Source organism: Thamnophis sirtalis, unplaced genomic scaffold (genome assembly GCF_051295495.1).
Source record: "Thamnophis sirtalis isolate CommonGarterSnake01/CBP01778 unplaced genomic scaffold, rThaSir2_p1.2 scaffold_1, whole genome shotgun sequence".
NCBI classification, from domain to species: domain Eukaryota; kingdom Metazoa; phylum Chordata; class Lepidosauria; order Squamata; family Natricidae; genus Thamnophis; species Thamnophis sirtalis.
In genome coordinates, this window is record NW_028261381.1 from 62681284 (window position 1) to 62705239 (window position 23956).

Sequence of the window (23956 nt, forward strand, 5' to 3'; positions counted from 1 at the left end):
TGGGAGTAGTTGATTGATTCTTAAGGCAGATCCCAGCCCACATAAATTCTTGATTTGCCAATTAAAGCCCTTCATCTTCTCTGAAGGCATGTGCAAAGCAAGAGAAGGGAAGAATGGGAAGAGAAGGAGATAGATGATATGGTGTGTATGGGAGAAAAAGGAGAATCATATAGATGATAAAATATAAAGACTGGAGATTGTCCCCAGCCCATTGCAGGAATCCTCTACTGCAACATCCCCAATAGATGGCTATTCATCTCTAAACAACTGCAACAAAGCAGAGTGCAACTCCTTCCAAGGAAAGGCTTTTTAAACCATTTTTGAACAGTTCTACTATTAGGATTTACCTCCCCACCCCACCCCATCATCCAACTAAACTGTGTCCTTGTAATGTTTCTTGCCCTATCTTCCGAAAATCATGCCTTTCATTTTTTAGCCTGAGAGGCAGAACCTGTGACAGAATCATTGTATTTCCCCCTGTTAAATGTCATCCTATTTATTTCAGCTCTAACGCTCAAGCCTATTTAAGATCTTCTTGTATCCCCTCTTTCATCTAAAGTATCAGGCACCCCTTTGAGGTTTGTGTCATCTATGAACTCCTTGAGTCCCTCAACTCTTTCAATCCAAGTCATTGATAAAAATGTAGAGCTATAGCACGTCTAAGACAGAGGTTTACACCATGCCCCCATCACTTTCTCCTATCTTAATGGAGTTAACTAATGTTTACAGGCCACTCTTCCAAACAAACAGAGATGAGATTAATTTGGGGTGACTTGCTCGTGATAAACCCATGCTGGCTCCAGCTATGTGCCCATCTTCCATGATTTCCTAAAGCTCACAGAAAGAGGTCCCAAAATAACATCTGCATGCTCCTTTGAGTATCTTGGATATACTTGATTTGGGGAATAAAACTCATCTATAGCAGCCAAACAGTCCCTTAGCCATCTTGTTGCTTTTCTCAGTTCTTCTGTTTTGGTCCATTGGAACATACTGCTGTTCCCCTTTAGGGAGGGAGGAGACTGAAGCAAAGAAAAAACTAAGTCGCTCTGCCCTTTGCTCTTCACCTGTAACCATCCTACCATCATCCTCTCCTAGCCGCCTGCGCCCACCCTTTCCTTCTTCTTCCTCCTCTTATGGTTGACATGCCTAAAAAGCTTTTTTTGTGGCTTTCCTTGCAAACTTGAATTATTTTTGCCCTTAAGCATTTCTAGTTTCTGCGAGTATTAGCTACTTGATAGCCTGCCTCCTTTGTAATTTTACCCAATTTCTATTTCCTATACAAATTATTTTCAATAGCTCAGTCAAAAAGCCCCTATGTATTCATTGTGGTTTCCTAAATTATTCTCTCCCTACTTTTTCTTCTCATCTGAGTGGTGTGTGATTGTGCCTCTAGCATTTTATTTTTTTAAGTCCCCAACTTACCTATGTTCCTTTGACCTGAGGACCTTTGTCCATGGGACCTCATGTAGTACACCTCTAAGCTCTCTGAAGCTAGTTGTCTTGAAGTCAAAAATGTATGTGTGACTATGTATGTATGATACACTTCCTTTTGGGGTAAGAGTGATTCTCGAAGCACAAGGCTGTGGTCATTTCCATCCAAGGCCTCACTATTTCCGGTTCTTCAACCAGTTCTTTGCTATTGTTTAGGACCAGATCTGGAAGGGCCATTCTTCTGGTCTGTACTTCAACTTCCTAAAAAAAAATGTGGTAGTCAGCAGAACTACTGAGGAATTGGGGGGATTTTGCATCCTTATTTTCCTTCAGACCTGAAAAATAATAGATCTCCTGTTATTATTACAGGTCTCCTCTCTAAAAGTTCTGTCATCTGGTCTAAGAGGGATTTGTTCAGATTTTTTTTTTGTCTGATTCAGCAATCTCAACAACAGATTCTTTTCCTTTGTATTCTCAGCCAGATGTTATTGCTGAACCCTTAGGGTTTAGGCTGAAATCAGTGGATTGCTACAGATGTATGTGCTTCCTCACATATATTCCCCCCCTTTTATCAGATCTATTAATTTTGTATGCCATAGCCTTCTAGCTTTGTAATCCGCTTGTTAGTTTCATCCTGCCAGGTTTTAGTAATGCCTAAGAGATACTCACCTTAGAGAGAGAAGGAGGAAGTGATAACTATAAATGGTGGTGCATATATTGCTCTGTGCATGGAAAAAGTGTGAATGGATGGATATGCACATTATCCATGAACTTTGGGATATATATATATATTTTCTTTTGTTTGCCTACTACACTTTAGGTTTATAGCAGTGATTCTCGGTCTTTTCTTCACCATGGACCTTCTTTAGATACTTTTTGTGGCCATGGACACCCCCTCCCCCCCCGACTTAACTCAAGATTAAAATCATAGCATTTCTTCAAGCATTTGCAGATCCCTTGGGATGACATCACGGGCTCCCAGGGGTTCATGGACCACAGGTTGAGACCCACTGGTACATAGTATTTTTAATGAGCAGTGCCCCCATACCATTTATACTTCACTCTAAAAAAAAACAGGAATTGTTTATATAAGAAACAAAATTTTCAGGGTTGTTGAAATCCCAATTTTCAAGCTTGGCTTTATTGAGCTTGATAGAGGGGGAAAGAAAATAGCTTCCAGCCTGATGAAAATGTACAGGTGTGATATTGTTGAGCTGAAATTACAAGGGCTGAGAATGCTACAAACTATCCTAAGGCGGCCGTGTGGGAATGTTGATCAGTAGCAATTCTGAAAGGGATCTAGAGCAAGAGCAGGCAATCCCCCTCCCCACTCCTTTCCCATGAGTGGGAGCTGCTATGTTTGTGGTGGGTATGGACATAACTGGGTGGAGGTTATTTATTTGTTAGCTGCTTATACTACAGTACTGTAATATTGTGACCTTTGGCAGTTTAAAAACATCCACACATCTGCAGTTATGACCAGAGTTACCCTCTCTCCCATCTCAACTTAAATAAGTACACCCAACTTTCTGCTTCCCATGTTTTTCTCATGAGACCCATACTCATAGTAAAATCAAATACAGTACTTGTTTGGCCAGAGTACAAAATAGCTAGAGTATAAAGCTCATGGGAATAGTTCTTCTCGAGCACTGCCCCCTCCCTTTCAGTCAAAATCCCTGAAAAATGTATATGACTTGAAGCTCTGGGGAGGTCTACCAGTGATCTAGTCCATGTGGCATAGCAATTTCCTTTCCTGCATGGTGTTTTTTGCCATGTGTGCCTTTTCACTCCTAGATACAGCCGTTGAAGATTTCCAGGAACGCTGTATCTGTCCCATGCCATGTAATTTGACGCGCTACGGCAAGGAGATTTCCATGGTACGCATTCCCAACAAGGGCTCAGCCCGGTACCTTGCTCGCAAATACAACCGCAATGAGACCTATATCCGGTGAGTATCACGTTGCCAAGGAGCACCTGAAGAATTCAGATAGTTTGCTCAAGTCAGTGGGCAAACCTCCTAGATTGTGGTGGTGGCAAAAAACTGTAGCAGATAAGGCCCGGAGGGCCTCTATGGAAAAGCTCTGCTTGTAAATCTTCTCTCTCCTGCTTCCATTATTCCCACTGTCCTAAGGGAGAACTTCTTGGTGCTGGATATCTTCTTTGAGGCACTGAATTATGAGGCGATTGAACAGAAGAAGGCATACAACCTGGCAGGGCTTCTGGGTAAGTGATTGAACAAAAAAAAGCATACAATTTCTCAGGGCTTCTGTGTAGGCTTCTTCCCTGCCATTCCTCCAGGGTTGAGAGCTTCAACCCTGGAAACAAAGCTAGTGCCGAGGAGGCAAGGATTGTGTGAGCAGACAAAAAACGGTGAGCGAGTTAGTCTGGTTTTGACTCAAGATGGCTTCGGCTGAGGACTGCTACCAGAGCCATGTCAGGTCTTATAGCAACTTTAGTGGCCCTTTCTGTTCTTGAGCTAAGAACGTCAAGAAGGCTGTCTAGTCTTCATAACTGGTGGCACCTCCTCCAAGCATTCCTTCCTTTAGAAAGTCTCCACAGGGAGACAGCGAAGAGGGCACCTAGATTGGACTTCCAGAATTCTCCACAAGGCACCACCTATTCAAGAATTGTGGTACTTGTCACTCACCTATAGCAGCATGGACACCTTCCTGTCCTTCTGGAGGAGACAGAGAACACTCCCAAAAAGAAGGGAGATGATGATCCCAGGGAAAGCAGAGCCGTGCTTGCCAACCAGCCTTCAAACTCCATCACCCAGTCCTTCCCAGCTATCAATACAGGTAGTCCTCGACTTACAACTGTTCATTTAGGGACCACTCAAAGTTAAAACAGGACTGAAAAAAGTGACTTATGATCAGGTTTCACACTTACACAACCGTTTGATCACATGATCAAAATTCAGACACCTGTCAGCTGACTCATATTTATGACACTTGCAGTGAGCTGGGGTCATGTGATTCCCCCTTTGCGACCTTCTGACAGGCAAAGTCAGTGGGGAAGCCAGATTCACTTAAACACCCATGTTGCTAACTTAACAACTGCAGCAATTCACTTAACAATGTTGGCAAGAAAGGTTGTAAAATGGGACAAAACTCACTTAACAAATATCTCACTTAGCAACAGAAACGTTGGGCCCAACTGTGGTCATTAGTCGAGGACTATATTCTCGATTCCTAGCTTGTTACTTTCAAGATGCCGATCCTTGTCCTCTTCTTTGTCCACTAGGGGACATTGGAGGCCAGATGGGCCTCTTCATTGGGGCCAGTGTCTTAACCATCTTGGAAATCTTGGACTACATCTGTGAGGTAAGAACCCACTCAGAAATAGAGTAGGCTGGGCTGGAATGAGATAGTGGTTGCCCTGGAAAAGTGGGGGAAAGCCAAATTTCTCCTGCCCCATGCTAAATCCAATTCTATCACTAAACAATGAATCCTCATCTGTTTGTCTATGGAGATTCCCAGTCATCCAGGTCATGGTTGTCCCAAAGGTGCTGGTTTTTTCTTTGAAGGCATTTTGCTTCTCATGAAAGAAGCTCTTAGAGCTGAAGTGGCTTCTTGGATGAGAAGCAAAATGTCTTCAAAGAAAAGAACAGAAAGTCCAGTTGCCTCTTGAAACGCACCTTTGGGACCTTATCTGTTTGAGAGTTATGCTAACTGACCTCAACTGTGAAATAAATACCGCTCCCTAGAGCGGTGATGGCCAATGTTTTTGTCATTGCGTGCCGAAAGCGCTTGCACACACCCATAATGCAATGTGCATGTGACCCCCCCTCCATGCTCCCCTGCCCTATGCATCCACACACGACCCCTGCATGCGCCCCACCCCACGCATGCACACGTGCCCACCCCACCCCAGAGCACGCATGCGTACCTCCCGTGCACTCCTCCCCCCGCACATGCAAGGCAGGGACCCAAAAACCAGCTGGACAGTGGGAGGCACGCACTCATGCGCGATGGAGCTGAGCTGGGGCGACGGTTCCCATACCCCCAGAGAGGGCTCTGTGTGCCGCTTGCAGCATGTGTGCCATAGGTTCGCCATCATGGCCCTAGAGTAAGGGGCTGGGAAACCTGGAGTCTACTAAGTGTAGCTGGATTTCTGATTCTGGTTAGCCCCAATTGGCAGGACCCGTAGGTGAGGTGAGCAAAGCTGAAGTTCAACTATATTGATAACCATGATCTGCACTGGGTGGATTTTGCGTGGAGGGTGAGAGGGGACAAAGGGACAAGGGTCAGGATTTTGTTTTTCTGGACTTGGAAAAGTTTTTGTATATTTCTTATTGAAAAGAGACAGGAAACAATGACTTTGATTTTCAGCAGTCATGTTCAAAGGAGGTCTTGAAGACCATCAGACAACAGGTTCAGGGCTACATACCATCCAGAGCAGGGGTCTCCAACCTTGGCAACTTTACACCTGGAGGACTTCAACTCCCAGAATTCCTCAGCTAGCTTTGGGAGTTGAAGTCAGCCAGGCTTAAACGTGCCAAGGTTGGAGACCCCTGGTCCAGAGGACCAAACTGTGTGTTTCGATTTGACTTTCTGTATTACATGAACCTAGACAATAGTAGTTTATTTATTAAAATATAATTAAACAAATCATTTTGTAATATAGTGGATGAACACACTATTTATGCATTGAAATGTATGTGCATAATGTACTGTATTTATGACTTAATATGTCTATCTACTGCCTTTTAGAATGAAGCAACACAAAGAGGTTTATAATTAAGGCAGCTATAAAATAGATGCAACAGTATAAAGCAACATTCAGTGAACCTTAAAATATATTCAATAAAAAGTAGAGGAGGGGCATTTTTTTCCACTCTTCAAACAAAAGAGGCTTGCTGGCAATATTCCCCACTATCCATGTCCTCAGATTGCCAGCTGAACAGTGAGGAATACAATCAGAAGCCCCAAGCCTTTGATGAAGGACCCCAGAGGCTTTCAAAATTGACCCATAAATTGTACCTTTACAGTGGAGAAATTACTAAGTGATGGGTAGTAATTTTACCAACTGGCACCTCTGATTGCAATGGCCTAGATGCCCGAACAATCAATCAATCAATTAATAAATCACTCATACAGTCTTACATTTTAAAAATAGAGACCTCTTTTATTCCTAGTCCTCGGCACATCAGAAAGCAGCCTGTAGCCTTCCAAAGTTCGGTACCTCTGCTTTGCAACTTTGGGGGGCCTTTGACTGAAACACCCCACTGGCCCACATTGTGAGCCTGATGGGCAATGTAAAACTAGAGAAAGGAATTTATTTGTTTATTTTATTTTAATTTTATTGTTGTTTTATATTTGCTTCCTATCTTATATCAACAACTCTGGATGGCTTACAACGTAAAAAACATTGGAAAACCATTGAAAACCATCAAGGGTTACATTATTTCCTGCCATGCAGCCATCTCAGAAGACAAAAGCCCTGCTCTTGTCCTTTCTCCTGTCTTTTGCTGTGCTCCAGGTGATCCGTGACAAGGTGGCCCATGGCCTACGGCGCCCCAAACCTGCCCTGAAGAAGCCTTCGGGAAGTATTGCCACTCTGGGACTGGAGGAAATCAAGGAGCAGGTATAACATAGGGGTCTTCCTCTCCCAAACTCACTCCTGCAGTTGCCAGAGAATTGAAGTAGGAAGGGGGCTTAACTGGAAGCAAGAAAAATGCCATTCAGATGAGCCTGAAGCTCTGAACCTAGTCAATTAAAGGTAAAATAAGAGGGGGGAGGGGGGGAGTGAGAGACACCACCCGCTTCTGTATTTATTAGAGTGACAGGCCAATTTTAAGAGAATTTTGAAGGATTTTGTGGACCAGATGCAGCAAGCTGAATGATTGTAGATATAATGGATTTATTTATCTATATTTATTTTAGTCTATTTATTTTTTATCTACACTTTATTCCACAATGTTACAGTTTCTGTATATCTAAGCAGTGTGTATCTCATATCTCGGCAGCTGTTTGCAAATTATCCATCAGCTTCCCCCAGCCTGGAGATCTCTAGATATGTTAATTCTACAACTGCCAAAATTCCCAGATCTGTTGGGGGCTGCAGCCATGGTCCTTTGCAAGATTCCCCCTCCCCACTAAAATCATGGGTGTGATAATAAATTGTGTCACTCACATGTATCATTACAATGCACTGGGCCATTTTCCTTGTATGTGTACAGTTGGATATGTAGCTGTACCATTTTTGTTATAAATTTCTAATGTTCTAGAATATCCCATATTCTAGATTCCAAAATGAAGTTGCCTTAGACTGAATTAGACTCCTGTCCATTTTGCTTAATGTTGTCTATTTATTTACATATTTGTATCCTGCCCTTATTCTTTTTACAAATAACTCAAGGCAGTGAACATGTCCAATACACTTTCTTCCACCTATTTTTTCCCACAACAACAAATCTATGAGACGGGTGAAATGCTACCAGTTTGCACCGGGTCACGTGCACAATCGGTGGGGACAATTGTCATTGGTTCTGCGAACTGATAGTAAAAAAAAAAAAAAAGTTTGTGAGGCTGAGCCACGCAATTGTCAGAAGCTTTTTTTTTTTTTTACTTTTCAAAGCATTTTTTCACTATCTATTCGCTTGAATCGGTAGTGAAAAAATGCTTTAAAAAGTGGGGGGGAAAGGTTCCCATGATCTCATGGCATAGCTGAATCTTTTTTTTTCACGTTTTAAAGCATTTGGGCGAATAGGTAGTAAAAAATGGTTTAATTTTTTTAAAGTGGGCCACGCCCACCCAGTCACATGACCCCCACCAAGCCATGCCCAGAGAACCAGTGGCAAAAAAAATACATTTCACCACTGCTCTGAGATGAGTTGGGCTAAGTGACAATGACTGGCCCAAAGACACCCAGTTGGCTTTCATGGCTAAGGCAGGACATGAACTCATGACCTCCTGCTTTCCAGCCTGTTGCGTTAACCGTTAGACCAAACTGGCTCTATGCTGATTGGAAGCAACTCTCCAAGGTTTTAGATTTGCCAGTTTTATCTAGAGATTTCTGGACATAAACCTGGGATCTTTGGCTTACAAAATAGGGCCCACCCTTGAGAGCCTCTCTATTCTTTTTGGGGGGAAATGTAATTATTTCTAATGAGAAGCCACGGAGTCTATGGAAAATGTCTTTTTGCATTGGGGACAAGTAGAAAGAAATAGATTTGGGCAGTGTCTGAAACCCAGTTGGCTTTTTGCATGATTAATCAGCCACAGTTTTCATTAGGTACCCTAATATGAAAACAACAAGAAGTCTTGATTGTATCAGGGTCCATTTCTAACGTTCTGGTGACATAGCAGATTGTACAGCCACTCCACCAAGATTTATAGAGCTTAAATATTTGATCATACTAATTCTACCCCTTCTTTTCCAAAAGGTAAACCTTAGGATCCAAGATCCTTACTGTAGTTTTCTACCTATGCCTCAAAAATCCTTAGGAATTGAAATCCAGGAAATTGTTCAAGATCTAAAGCAGTGCTTGATATTGGTCATGGACAGAATGACTTACAATGAATTGAGGTGCTCCTAATCAACCAGTAGGGAGATCAAGAAATTAAGACCCACTTTGAGTGCCATCTTGGAGAGCTGGGGATAAAAATAGAATGAATGCTACTATTTAGGTTTTCCTCTCTAGGTCAAACACAAGAGGCAAAGTACTCTAGAATTATGGCACTGTAGAGTTGGAAGGGGCCATTTAGGTGAACCTTCTGCTCAATTCAATAATCCAGATTGAAGGAAACCCCCCACCCACCCAATAGATGTTGTCTTCCCTTTGAACACAGCAAATGAAGGGAAGCCCAACACTTCTCAGGATAACTGCTTCCACTGCAAATGGATCATACCATTTTTAATAGCACTTTTGAAGACAAGTCATTGAGCTATGAATGGCCATCATGCCAGATAGCGTCAACACCAAAGCTTACTTTTTTTTTAAAAAGAAGACCATCCAGAAAATAAGAAAATAGAAAATTTGCAATCTCAATCCTAAGTAAATACAGAGTCCAAATTACTCAGCTACTACAATTTAACCCCTTCTCCTAGTTTCATTTTTAAAAGCCCAACGGATCAGACCTAATCAATACCAGTTAAAGTACCCATCACTGCAGTCATAATACAATGGGACTCCTATGTAGGGCTGGTATCACCCACCATCTCCCAAATTCCAGATATGCAATGCCATATAGGAGCAATGATAATAGAGCAATGTTTTAAAGAATGCTTCACTCAAATAAATTGTATTTAAGGAAAAGATGTTGCATTAGTAATGTTACAAATTCTGATCATGCCTTTTTTCCAGGGCAGATGTGTGTGTGTAGGTACAGTACTGCCCAATCACAGCAACAACAAAAGCTCAATTTCTGAATTGGTTTTTACCAGGCAGCAATCATTTCTCACCAGGGAAGATTAAAAAAAAATCCTGTTCATTTGTTGCTTAAAAATCTCAAAAACCAAGAATAACCTTTTCTTATAAAATTGGCAGATGACACATGGTGTATTTGGGGTTACACTGAGCTTCTAGAAAGGCTAAATACTTGTTCTTCTTTTAATGAATCTGAATTTATGCTTAGTGAGTGTAGAATGCACCTCTTATAAACACCAACAACTACAACTCTTACACATATATTTTGTTTCCAGAACATGCACTGTTTGCTTTTATCTGTAAGTTGAATGCGTATATCTGTGAGTGGGAAGAAAGAGGAGGAAATAATTCAGCTGTGATTGATTAAGTATTCTTTGGAACCCCTGCAGATAACATTTTGCTAAGTAAAAACGATTTTACTGTTTATAAAACAAGTGAACTCCTGGAGGCAAGATCTTCTTAAGTTAGACTATGTCATATTCAGGAAATTTAATGCAGCTAAACAGGTAAAATACCTCTTCTGGAGCTAGCAGAGAAGATTCGCAATAATGCCTATAATATAGGAGGCTGAAAAACTGTGAGAATCTAAATTGTTATATGATAAAACAGCAGACCTACTTTCAAGAGAATTTGAGAGCTGACGAAGATATCCATCCAAACTCATAACAGTAAATATAGGAAGAGGCATGTACTGTATATGGTATTGTACATTGAAAGGAATGTTCAATGTACTATTGAACTACTATTAAAAAGAATATTTGCATTTTGAAGCAATTGGGAATTTTAGATGAAATGTGTCCTTCTGGAACAGCCAGGAATTTCACAGAGAGGGATAATTGAGAGCAATGGGCAAGCAATTGCTGCCTGGTTGAAAATTATCAGGAAGCCCTTTCTGATACTGGAAACTGATTTTGCCCTACCTCACCATCTCAACAGAGGTCTCCTGAAAACTTTCTTGACCAAAGATGCAGGTATCTGCAATGTAATCATGAGGAACTGGTTTATATAAGATAAAGAACCAGGATCTTCACAACCTTAAAAACAGAGACTTTGTCAAATTAGGCCAGACCAGGAAACCAATTTCACACCTTTTGAGTGGAACTATATTTATTGATGTAGTTTGTGTTTTCCCTTTCCCTCTCTCTTATATCCTAGGAGGGGTTAAGGCCAAGCTAGTGTGAGTTTCTTCTTAATGTTTTCGTTGTTTCCAGGTTTAAAACATGTTCTTGTATCTCTTCATAATTTCCCTAATAAGATTATCTAACAGTCCCCTCCCCCCTTGACCTCATTGTCCTTAAAAAAAGGGTCTGTCAGCATCCCTCCATAATATAATTAGGAAAGAAAGACCCAAAGATTCCATGTGTAGGAAATCAAAAGTACTTTTACTAATTACATATGGCTAGAGAGCAGTTGCATAGCAAAGTCTGGTTAATTAGGCGCGAAAGCAGTTGATATATAGAATAGCCCTTTCCACACACCCTGGCATCATAGGCCCAGTCCAATCATAAGTCCTTCAAGTGTCAGGTGTGAGATAACTTCAAAAGGCATCATGAAGATGGAATGTCGGTGCCGTTAGTCTAAGCGGGAAAACCCCCACGCATGCGTAGTCTGTCCATCCAGAGAACTCCAGAACATTCCTCCAGCACAATGAGTAACCCCACCCAAAATACCGTGCCCTCCCTCCCCGTTTCATGGCAGCTGAAGCAACAGCAAAGCAGAAGCTGACAGGGTCAGTGAAGATTTTGAATATGCTTTCAAGCTCTCTTAATATGTCCTAGGACCGTGATGGCGAACCTATGGCATGCATGCCACAGGTGGCAGGCGGAGCCATTTGTTAGGGCACGCGAGGCATTGCCCTGTCAGCTCCAGCATGCATGTGCATGCTGGCCAACTGACTTCTGATTTCTTTTTCACCCGTTTTTCGCCCTCTGGAGGCTTTCCTGAAGCCTCCGGAGGGCGAAAAATAACTCAACGCACAGACCGGAAGTTTGGGAACAGACTTTGCGCATTGGGCCATTTTTTCGACCTCCAGAGGCCTCTGGGAAGCCTCCTGAAGGCTCTGGAGGGCGAAAAACAGCCCTACAGGCAACCCGGAAGTGACGGTTTGCCCCTAGGGCCACTTTTCACCCTCCAGAGGCTTCAGGAGGCTTCCCTGAAGGCTCCAGAGGGTGAAAAACGGCCTTGCGGGCAAACCAGAAGTCTGTTCCCGAACTTCCTGGTTGCCCATAGGGCCGTTTTTTACCTTCCAGGGACTTCAGGGAAGCCTCCTGAAGCCTCCAGAGGGCCTCCAGGGGAGAGGCTGTTTTTGCCCTCCCCAGGCTCCTAGAAAGCCTCTGGAGCCTGGGGAGGGTGAAAAACAAGTACATGACACACCAAAAGTGGGGGGGGGGAGGGCATGGGTTGTCACCTCCCTGCGCTCACCCCGCTTTTGGCAAGCGATGAGAAAAAGGTTAGCCATCACTGCCCTAGGATAATAAAGTCACATTTCTGAAGTCCCTGTTGCAGGTCTCTTTGGCTACCTGACGGGTTGATGGATGTAGATGTTAAACTCACATAGTCCTTGACCTATGACTGATCGCTCAGCGACCATTCAGAGTTACAATGAAACCCCACATTTAAGGACATTTGCGGTGCCCTGCCCTGCAGTCACATGACTGCAATTTACAATGGTTTTGCCAGAAACTAGCATTTACTGCTGGTTTCTGGCAAAACTGCCCCATGGTGAACAGTGGGTTCACTGAACAACTGCTGTGCTTGCTTAACAACAACTGCATTGACTGCATGATGGTGTTTGCTTTACTAGCATAGCATTTGCTTAAAGAACTGCTGTAAAAAAAACAAAATCATAAAATCAGGTCCAGTCGGTTGCTTGGTTTATGACTGCTTTATGATCGTCACAGCTTACTACCATAATTGCCAGGCTCAATTACAGTTGTAACTCAAGGACTCCTGTAGATTTCCCCGCAACAGTGGTTTTTGTAAAAGAAATGAAAATAGTCTGGAGAATAGCCAGTTGCAAAGAGGGAAGGGACAAAGGTAACTGAGCAAATCAATCTAATTTAAAAGAACAACTGTTCTAAAAAGTCAACTATCCAAAGCTGTCACTGGACAGCATCCTCATTATTCCACAGAGCTTTGGACTCCGAAGCTAAGGAAGGTTAAGCTGATGATACTAAAATACAGTTGGATTTTTGCTGCTGGACAGCTGGAAAAAGAACTGCAAGTGTTCATTGGCCTATGAAAAGACGGTTATTTGGATACAATCAGGTGCTGATAAAACTCCAACCTCATGCAAGAAAGAAGCTGATATGGCCATTGAGCAGCAGAAAAAGTGGGCTGGGGATGCATAAAATCTAAGTGGAACTTATGTTTGCCACTTTCCCAAAATGTGGTGTCTGAAAGCAGAACTGAAAGGTTAGCCTGTGTTTATCCTGGCCGGAGGCCATTCTTCAGAGCTATGAGCACAACCCTATGCAGTTTTCTACAGAGTTCTTGATTGTGAGAATCGGGACAAGGTTTCTAGAATAAGTTTTCCTGTGTTTCTGTAATGCACCTTGACTCATAAATACAAATGCAGTCTTGGCAGGCCTCTGTTATTCTGTTTTGCAAATGATGTATTCAGTCAATGGGATCCTCCTCCTTGTCAGGGATCAAGATAAGCATTTGGAAAAGAGGGCAGAGATTATTGGGGTCAATTGAAGCAGGCCTTGAAATTGAGGGAGCTAGATTGAAAACTGCACAAAGGCATAATACATTATCCTGAACAAAATGTTTTGCCTGTAGAACAGTGAGAATGAGTCTTGTGCTTTGTTTCTAAAAATGGGGAGCTTTGTAACTGAATGCTGTTCCAATTCTACAGTAATCTGTTTCAATTTTTTTTGAATAATTGTGTATTTCTATTCCCAGAACAATTTGTATGAAGTCAAAAGCAAACACACGGGATGAGTACAAAAAGGATGGTACACCTTTCCCCAAAATGGCAGCATGAATTCATGTCTGCCTATTTTTGCAGACCTAAAGTGTTATTCTGGCTGCCCCCTTGCTAATATATTGAAGAAGCATTTTGGAAATGAGAGAATTGGTACAGCTTTTGTGGATTGTTCAGAGACTTATTTTGCTGTGAACCATAGCAGACACTTACTAAAAGGAGAAAAATATTCAAGATCCATAAGATGGTTTGGCTAATGGCCTCATTACCACTATTGGCACTTTTCCCACTGAGCTAAATGGAAAGAGAAATAGATGGCACAGAAAGAAGGAGAGAATATCAGGGTCAGTCCACTGAGTTAACTACCAAGGCTTTCTAATAGTTTTGTTCTTGTTTCCAGAGAAATTCCTTATGTTCTGGTAACCTCAGCATTTTGTCACGGAACTAAATGTTTCAGAATTTTTGGAGCAGGAAGGGATGTTCTTACAAAGTATTGTACGTATAATAAAGTGTTCCTAATACCATTAGTATATGATCTCCATTTTGTGACTCCCCCTCCCCCCAATGAAATGAAGATAGCTGCTGGAAATTAAATCAGCCATACATTCAGCTCTACTGATTATTTGGTCTTTCTGAAAACTCCACTGAGCAGCTCCTTCTTGCTCAAAGCACAGATTCTAAAACCAAGGAAAAATGATCAACAGCCTAAGTATTATTATTATTATTATTTTAAAAAGACGCAGTCATAATATCAGAGACTGCTGCTACAGAAACACTCTTAAGGTTCCATTTCTGGCTTTGCAGAGCATTACATTCCCACCTGTTTCTGTCCAACCCAAACAAAGAAGATTAATGTGGAGCCGAATTGCCTCTGCTGTGTCATTAACGGGACCCCAAGACCAACATAGAAAAGCAGTTGTTTGTATCCATTTGATAGGGTTGCCCCACCATCCATCCAGTGCAGAGAAACAATAGCAATAGCAATAGCAGTTAGACTTATATACCGCTTCATAGGGCTTTCAGCCCTCTCTAAGCGGTTTACAGAGTCAGCATATCGCCCCCAACAACAATCCGGGTCCTCATTTTACCCACCTCGGAAGGATGGAAGGCTGAGTCAACCCTGAGCCGGTGAGATTTGAACAGCCGAACTGCAGAACTGCAGTCTGCTGAAGTAGCCTGCAGTGCTGCATTTAACCACTGCGCCATATCGTCACGTTTGCTGGGAGGAGCCTGATCGTTTTTGGTTTAGATGTGAATGGATGTTTCAAATACTGGGATCCAGTACAGTGGCTGAAAAACAGAAAACAGAGATCCGAGTAGTAGGAAGTTTGTGTAGAAGAGGCTTCTCAAGACTGATGGCTTGTGGGAACAGACTACCTACTATTCCCTGTGAGAGCTATAATTGCTGTGACCGACAAGTGATAGCTGTAGAAGATTATGGATGAACTTGGACAGATGACCTAAAAATGTGATTTAGAAAGATGGCCTCTTAAGTTAATAGGTATATCTTATGATGAAATAAGGATGAAGAGTAGATCACGATTTTTCATTTAAGCTCCAACTTTCAGGCAAACTGTTGGCTCCTTCTGACCAGACTGGCTATATTTGGTGAAATCTCAATTTTCTGGTGAGCCATAGGTCACCTAGATTTTAAGTTGAAGGCCAGTTTCATACTTTCCAACAAATTTTCTGAATCCAGGATTTTAATATACTGGCTTTTTTGACCTTGGCTCTCTTTGATACCAATTCTTGTTATGCTTATGTATTGCAATACTGTATGTAATATTGTAATACTATTGTATTACGACTGAGTCTCTCTCCATAGCAGCCTTTGTGCATAATTTCCCCATTTCTCATTCAACTCAATCTTCTTCTGTTCAACACAGTTCTGCTCCATTGTAAAATAGTCCAGTTCCATTTTCAGATGGAACCAGAATTTTCTTATCAAGGAAATACATTTTTATATTGCAGCATTTAATCCCAAACACATATGCACATCCACTCCTTCAATAAGAACTACCCATGCTGTTGCAAAGAGACAAGATGTAGTGTCTAGTTTTGTCTTCTTAAGACAACCATCCACAAATGAATGCTTTCATGGACAGCATCAGTCCCTGGGAAGTAGCTGCATGACTGTTCCAACCTAGGCTTCCCAAGAGCATGAAGCAAACTTGTTGTCCCAACAAAAAAAAACCTTTATTAATTTACTGTGAATTCTGCTCATTCACATCCAGAAAAGTCTTTCCATGGAGGATTTACAGTCACAGATCTTATCTGGTGTAGAGAGCTGACAGACCGATATTTGCAAAGCTTGGCAAGGAGTCTCGGAAAGACACAAACCAAACTAATTGTCTCCTGAAAACTCCATTCCCCTTTCGCTCATCTTTTATTTCCTCTAGGAGGGGCCATTCATCGTCCACCTCTGGCCTTACTCCTAAATCGACCCCTGTTCTTTAGCTGGTCACTTCATCTGGCAACTCTGTGCATGAATACACTGGGAACAGACTCCAGCTGTTCATCTGCCTCACTGATGTCAGATTCTAAAGGCAGCCAATAATTGGCATATGTCTCCCCCCCCCCCTCTGCCTCCGACACAGAGCTGTCATCAGAGCCTTCCTCAGACTCCAGGACTGGCCCATGTTCCTCTCCAACCTCCTCACTGTTTGAATCTTCTGCCAGCTCTGCTGGCAGGTCCCAACAATGACCTGTCTATTCCCTGAAGGAGAACACATCAGGAAGGACCGGGAGATGATCAAAACAACATTTGGGCAAAGTCTAGTATGACTCTGCACTTCCTCTGGCCCTGCCATTAGCCAAGCACTTTCAACTTCATCACTGATTTTCTCATTTTACAAAGACTCAGGAAGGCAGCAGCAGGGAGGAATTTCAGGACAACCCCCCCCCCCAAAAAAGGCAGCCGGGAGGAAAGACGGGATTTTATGCAAGCCTATTCTAGCCCTGCAAATCCTGGAGCTGGCTCTCTGTGTTTTGCATAAGGGAAGCAAGCCCTCCTGTGTTGCCCTGCTAGCCTATAATCTTAACGTGAACATGTTGGGGAATGAGTGGCATAGACCATATGCCTGCATGGTGTAAGCTGATCCACTGCTACATCCAATATCTCAAGAGTCTGATGTGCTATAAAGATAAAATACAGCCGGCAAAGGCATTTGAAGGCTCATCAAACGTGCCAAGTTTTAGCTGGCTCTGGAGCTGTCGGATGAGGAATATCTAATTAGCAGCTGACTTTACTTTAATTTCCTGCTGCTGCCAACATTTAAGTCAATAAAAAATGAGAAATCTTTGAATGCAACATGGTTGCAGTACGAGCTGTAAATAAAGCCACAGCTTGAAAAGTCCCCCAAATGAGCCCTCAGGCAGTGAAAAGCCCCCTGCCCCTCATTCCCCTGCCCACCATTGAATGAGTTACTTGGTTACCACTGGACCTCTGAACATGCCTCTGAAAAACCAGAAGGGGAAGGCTGTTCTCATTGTAGGGCAGTGGGGAGGGGGGGAGGGGAGAACAAGGAGCAAGAACAACATTTTCTATTGCACTGAAGGCGCTATGGATTTACGGGCTTAAACCCAGACCCAATTTCTTTGGAAGGAGTCCCTGTCCTTGGCTCAGTTCTAGACTTGAAAGCTGCAGCTGATGATGTAAATGCTGCCGTTGTATGAGGTTCCTGGGGGAGCCTTACAATGAGATGGGTCTTCCCTTCTTTTTTCTCACACTCAGGTTGACTCCATGCGAGTCAGCTTTAAAGGGATAGGAATTTAGCCAGAGTTCTTTAATACTGTCCTACAATTGATTGTTTGGAGGATAACAGGACACTTCCCCAAAACATCTGGGCAAGATTTCAGATTTTTAACCATTGCTCTCTGTGTGTCTACGTTGGAGAAGGGATACCTGTTATAGTAGCTATATAGTCCCTTATTTGTGTATTGTTTCAGCTTTGGTTTTCTATTTGGGGTGTGCTCAGGTTTATACAAATCAAGACGACAGCCCAGAGCTCCAAGATAAAGCTTATACTTGATTTATGCACAGAAAGTCCTTTGTTCCCTCTCCCACATTTTTTGGCTTAAAATGCAGAAGCTGTTTTGGGAGGCTGAATTTGGGCAGGTTCCAACTGGTGTAAGGGAGCATACAGCCAGGGGTGTTGGAGATCTGACAGTAAGGGCAGTTGGGAGGAAGGGAAAGCAAGGGAGCAAGGGCTGTGATGGTATTGGCTGGTTGTAATCTCCAAGCAAAAGTGCTGTTGTGTGTTACTGGGTCTGCAGTGACTTGCAACTCCAGGTATTTTTTTCCCCTTTCTTTCTTTTAAACTTGTATGCAAGAAATTTCAACAATTTCTCCATTTCCCCAAATGGGTGTGAGACCAGAGATTTCTTATGAGAAAGGGGTCCCCCCCCATTTTTCACCTCTCTTTTGCAGAGCAGGCTTTTCCCCCAATGCAAATGAAAAAGTCCTGTTCTTGATGGGGAATTTTCTTTCCTTCCCAGTTTCTCTCTCTCCTCCTCCTCTCTTCTCCTTCAGTTAGATCAGTGTTTCTCAACCTTGGCAACTTGAAGAGGTCTGGATTTCAACTCCCAGAATTCCCCAGCCAGCATTCGCTGGCTGGGGAATTCTGGGAGTTGAAGTCCAGACCTCTTCAAGTTGCCAAGGTTGAGAAACACTGAGTTAGATACACGTCAAGGGCTATCAAACAGAATGAAAACAGAGAAAACATGGGGGATCCTGTGCCTGGCCATATCCCCATCAATGCTATGTTATACACACTTCCCCTGATTGCCCAACACAGGGACCCCAGAGGTTCTGAGTTGCCCCCTCAGCCTTTTGCAGACTAAACATGATGGAATAGCTCAGAGCAGAGTATATCAGACAGAGTAGATTTATGTTAGTGGGCAAAACCTCCAAGTCGGACGATGTCACAGATGCCTCCGATCAATACCTATCAATAGTAAGCAATCAAAATAAGCTCCAACCTGCCTGGCTGCATAGCCACAGCGCCACCTTGTGGTGCAGGTGGCACGTAAAGCAGCAACCGTTCTGTTTCTTATCCAAAGGGAAATAATGATGGCGATCCATTAAATGCCAGTGCAGCATATTTAAGAGCTAAGGTCACCTCATTCAAGTCTACTGCTGGTCCTCCTACTTCTCCAACTCCATCTCCAAAGTCCCTTTTTACATGAAGCTCTTTTACATGAGTGTGCAGGGAGACACAGGACATAGTACCAGTCCAGGGGTGGATTCACTTACTTTCTCTACTGGTTCGCAAATGTGAGCACTCTCCCTTGCTTTGCTTGTACACATGACCTCCTGCACAGGTGCACCGCCTTCTACACAGGCGCAGAAGGTTGTGCATTACGTCGGGGCGGGTGCGCGAAGCCTCCTGCAGCAGCTACTACCGGTTCACCCGAACCGGAGAGAACCAGCTGAATACCACCTCTGCACCAGTCCTAAGAGCCACTTGTCATATTCCTGAGATTTCAACAATGGATCTTCAAAGGCAAAGCTTTGGTGGAGGCTCTCCAAGCAGTTACTGCAGTTGTGAAGAACATCAGTTCTGCCTTCTCAAGTCCCATTCTCACAAATGCAGCATAAGATGCTGGCACAAATCATTTTTCTTTGACGTCTTGATGGACTGTGTATATGCTTGTATTTCAATACTTTTTTGGGATGCCCTATAAGAAATGCATGATGTATTGGATCTTTGAAAAGTTAATTCTGTTTTTCCCCCTGTTTTACTTGGTAAAACTATTTCAGGCTGTCATGTTTTAAAATCCACGAGAGCACTTTCTATTTTACCTGATCAGGATGATCAAGGACTGGAAACCCAGCTGAATGGAGGGAGTATAAGGAATCTGGGCATGTTTAACTTGCAAAAGAGAAGATTAAGGAGTGGTATGATAATGGTCTATAAATATCTAAAAGCTGTCACATGCAAAAGAGAAATTTATTCTCGGTTGAAACTTAGAACAGGATGATAACCAATAAATTGAAATTAAAAGCAAAGAGACTTAAACTTAGGATCAGGAGGAGTTTACTGAATATCAATGCTGTTAAGCAGTGGAACTGTCTGCCTAGCAACCCCCTGACTGGAGGTTTTGTAAGGAGACTGGATTGACATCTGCTGAGGCGACCCAGGGGATGTGGATAAGGTGCCAGCCAGTGGTGGGTTGCAGGTGGTATGCCCCAGTATGGACGTATTGGAGACTTCCCAGAGCACCGGATACAGTGCTCTGGTACAGTGCTCCGGAGGACCCACCCGCCCACCTGAGCTCCTTACTGGTCTTTTAAATCTTCAGCGCTTCCGCACACAGCGCATACAGCACCTGCGCGATGCACCGCTGAGCACCTGGAGCATCGCGAAGGCTCACGGAGGAGCTAACATGCTTGCCCGTGTGTTGCACATGTTCATGTGGATGCCACCGGACCTGTTCCAACAGTACCAGTTGGAACGGGATCCGGAACCCACCACTGGTGCTGGCGTAGAAACAAGGAGATGGTGAGTTCTAGGCCTTCCCTTAGCATGAAAGCCGGCTGGGTGTCTTTATCAACCCAATCTTCCTCATAGGGTTGTTGTTGTGGGGAAAATAGGCAGGAGCAGTAGGTATGTTCATTGCCTTCAGTTCTATATATTTTTAAAATCAGGCTAAAAATCTAATAATAGGTGTCATGCACGCACACTTCTAAAAAATACATGAATTGTTCTTGAAGATAGGCAATACAAAAGGGGCCTCAGTAGTCCCACAAAGCACTTTAAAACTCTTAAGGCTTCATCTGTCCTCAAATTATAACAGTTGATGCAAGATCTCAACGACTTTCTTGGTTGAAAATCCCACTAACCCTGAAATTACGATTTAATCAACATAAATTTTTCCCACTAACCTTACTTATACCTTCCCCTGAGTGCTTTCCTGATCTTCCTCATAAATTTTCTTTTCTTGGAAAACAACCATCCCCTGTTTCAGAGTTCACGGGTTCTCTCGGAATTTGATGGTGTGAAACCTGCCAAAGTAAAGCTTTTCCCTGTGAGGCTATCATTTAATTTCGTTTGTTAAATCACACAGGGCATAGTATGTTCTCAACCATTTTATAGTCAAACTAACTAGTAATTATATCTGGAATTTTAAACTCATTTCAGGTGATGGAGTGTGGCATTTTTCCAAGCCTATATTCTTGCTCCATTGGGTCTCTCCCGTTCTTGCAGTTCCATTTTAAATCTTTGAGGGAAATGCAAATTTAACAGACGTGGGAGAAGGGAAGGTGGAACATAGAGGGATAATGAAGCAGCACTGGAAATGATGAATGTTACTGGAGGTTGAGCAATGAGAAAATTGACCCAAGCAAACTAATAAAAGAAAGTGGTATAGAGTGAAGGCCTATTTCCAAATCGGGGTGCCATTTAAGAGTGGCTATTTGTCACATGGATCATAACTCTAGCTTCTATCTAAAATCCATTGTCTCCTCCTCTATCACGTATCTGTCTGTCTGTCTGTCTGTCTGTCTGTCTCTCTCTCTCTCTCTCTCTCCCTACCTACCTACCTACCTATCTATCATCTACCTCTTTCTATCTATCATCTATTTATCATATTTAAGAACTGCCCATCTCCCTCATATAGGGACTCTTGTGGTGTACAGTATTATTGAACTACAGCTTTCACTGTCCTTTACCATGTAAGGTCTAGGCTTGATCTGATGAAATTTGAGTTCAACAACATCTGGAAGATCATCATTGCTTATCTCTAGTGATGGGGTGTTATCACTTTACTCTTCATTGCCTCTCTTTTCTGCCTTGTTCAGCAACATAGAAGAGGGGAAGCTTAATTTTGACACCTTGTGGGTTTTAAAAAAAATAATTCTTTGTTTACCCACATGTTTCTTAGAAAGGGTCACTTTGATAAAATCTGCCTGTATCTCTTGCAAGCTTCTCTAATGTTGATCCTGGGATGAAGTTGTTGGGAAGATATGAACAAATGCTGTTCTCTGTTTTCTCTTGCAGAGCTCCTGTGAGACCTTGGGCCGTCACTCTGAGGGCGCCTACCCCACAGGCCTCCTGCCTAACCACCACCATCGCCACCACTATTCGCCCCAGGGGGTCTTTGAAGACTTTGCTTGCTAGTCCGACTCCTACATAGGGGAGAAGGGCTGCTAGAGTGGCTTTGGGCCCAGCACATTCCCCCTGTGATCATGGCCCTTCCTAGTCGACACCAGACCAACCTATGTCCTCCCACTCCCGAAGGCTTTCCAAAAGCATCTTACACTTTTCACCCTTCCCCACCACACCCCTCCCCACCTAACCCTGGCCCTTCTCTAAGAATCGGTGCCCTCCTCCCGTACCGAAGCACAGAGGTAGGCTGAACTGCCAAAGCCAGGGAGGCCTCCGTGCAGCTCCAGCGATTTCGGAATAATCCCGGGGCAGTCGGGGCTCACCCTCAAAGTAGGAGGAAGGACACTGGGGGAAATGGAGCATGCTGGGGGGGGTAGAGGTGTCTTCTCAAGAAAGAGAAGCCAAATTCTCCAGACCCAGTCGGAAGGGACAAGACTGACCAGTCAATTGCTTTTACAAGCCTCTGTAGCCGAACCTCCTCTGGCTGCAGGCTCCACTTGGGGGAAAACGTTTTCTTTGTAGCATTTCTCACTTGACCCTCCCTTTCTCTCCAGCATTCCTAGTCCTGTTTTTGCGCCCATCCACCCCACCCCACCCTTTGCCCACATCCAGACATGCATTACCCTAGTCCAAACGTTACATGCACACAGAGGTGTCTCAGGGCAGAAATCAGGTTCTCTCTCTCTCTCAGTATCTGCTCTTTGGCAGTGCCACGTCCCGGTTGTTCACATATTGCTGCCCACACCGGGACTGTGTGTCCCACAACAGGGTTCAAGATCACAAATCCTGCTCTTTCAAGGGAGATCCAGGCTATTTGCCTTTACTGTACAGACTCTGGCCTGTTACCTCAACCCCCCACCCTCCCTGCACCTTTCTTCCTCTTTCACAACTGTAAATGTGTAGATAAGTGTTTGGGGCCTATGGTTTTTAGCCAGCCAGCCAGCCAGTCCTCAGCTGCCCCCTGCTGGTGTCTCCAAGAACTGCTGGTGCTGTTAGGCACTTTTAAGACATCAAAGCTCAGGTTCCCTCCAGGCCCAGCAGGAGGTGGCTGAACCCCTGAGTCTCCTCAGGGACTCCCTTCCCAGATGTACAGACTTCTCACCACCTCAACTGTCCTTCCTTCCTTCCATCTGTCCCCTTTCTCCAAAAGCATCCAGGGTTCAAGTAGCAACATCCCTGGAAGAAGGATCTCTGAAGGCCCCTTGTAACACAGGGAGGAGGGAGGAGCTCTCACATCCCCTGTGATGCCAGTCTATGGGTTGGAAGCCCACAGGTTATTGATATATGGGGACGGCTTCTCCTTCCAAAGTGTTGGAGAGGGGTGTGTGGCAAATCCTTGCTTAAAGTTACAGTAGATCAAACCACCCAATCACTTTCTGGGGCAAAAGATGCCCAGCCATGGCCCTCAGATCCCAAGCAGCAAACCAGGAAGATCCTTACACCATTGTAAAACACGTGCCCCATGCCTAGTCAAGTGTCCCCCCACCCCGTACTAACAAGGCGTTTTCAGAAAGGAAGGCAGCGCTTGCACAAGAATGTGCTGGAAATCCTCCTCTGGCTCCGATCTCTAGTGAGAACCAAGTGTCAAGGTATTTGAGAGGGAGCAACCTAGGAAGCATAACATCCAAGCCATCCACCTGAAGAAGGGAACAGCCTTTGAGTGCAGTGGGATGGGATGCGGACTGCCGACCAGCCTTGGATCTTCCTGGGAAAGATCCCTCCTCCCATACTTTTACTGAGCGCAAGTCGCTGTTTTACACATGTATAAATTTCTCCCAATAAAGAGGCACAGGTAGAACTCCAGATGTGTCTGTCGTGGCATCTTCAGCTAATTGACTTAAGCTAATAACGGGAATGCTGCCTTTTGCAATTTCTTCCCCTTCTACTTCTTTTCTAATTTCTTCTTCTTTTCTAATTTCTCCTGCAAAGCTGTCTTACCATTAGAACAGCTGCCATCTGTATTTCCAAATTGATCTACTCCAACTTGAGAAACATAATTAAGGGCTGCCCTTATTAATAACTGCTGGTTTTTGGTACAGGCAACCAATGTTCCCTCTAATTTTTTTTTCAGTGTGTGCGGAAAAGTAAAGTGTTTGAGCAGCACATTTTCATGCCTGG

The 23956-nt window shown here is 43.6% G+C and overlaps 1 protein-coding gene across 4 annotated transcripts in view; it reads left to right on the forward strand.

Moving 5' to 3' along the window:
- Positions 1-23635, forward strand: part of ASIC4 (acid sensing ion channel subunit family member 4) — a 94706-nt gene extending 71071 nt beyond the window's left edge. For 2 of the 4 annotated variants that reach the window (XM_087713378.1, XM_087713382.1), the window contains exons 6-10: positions 3226-3379; positions 3563-3654; positions 4675-4754; positions 6913-7017; positions 8819-11545. In XM_087713378.1, coding sequence (XP_087569504.1) covers positions 3226-3379; positions 3563-3654; positions 4675-4754; positions 6913-7017; positions 8819-8971 — 584 coding nt within the window. In that variant the 3' untranslated portion in view covers positions 8972-11545. Of the gene's footprint in view, positions 1-3225; positions 3380-3562; positions 3655-4674; positions 4755-6912; positions 7018-8818; positions 11546-21730 lie in introns of those variants that run through there. The other 2 variants (XM_087713387.1, XM_087713392.1) reach the window with 1 other exon arrangement.
- The last annotated feature ends 321 nt before the right edge of the window (positions 23636-23956 follow it).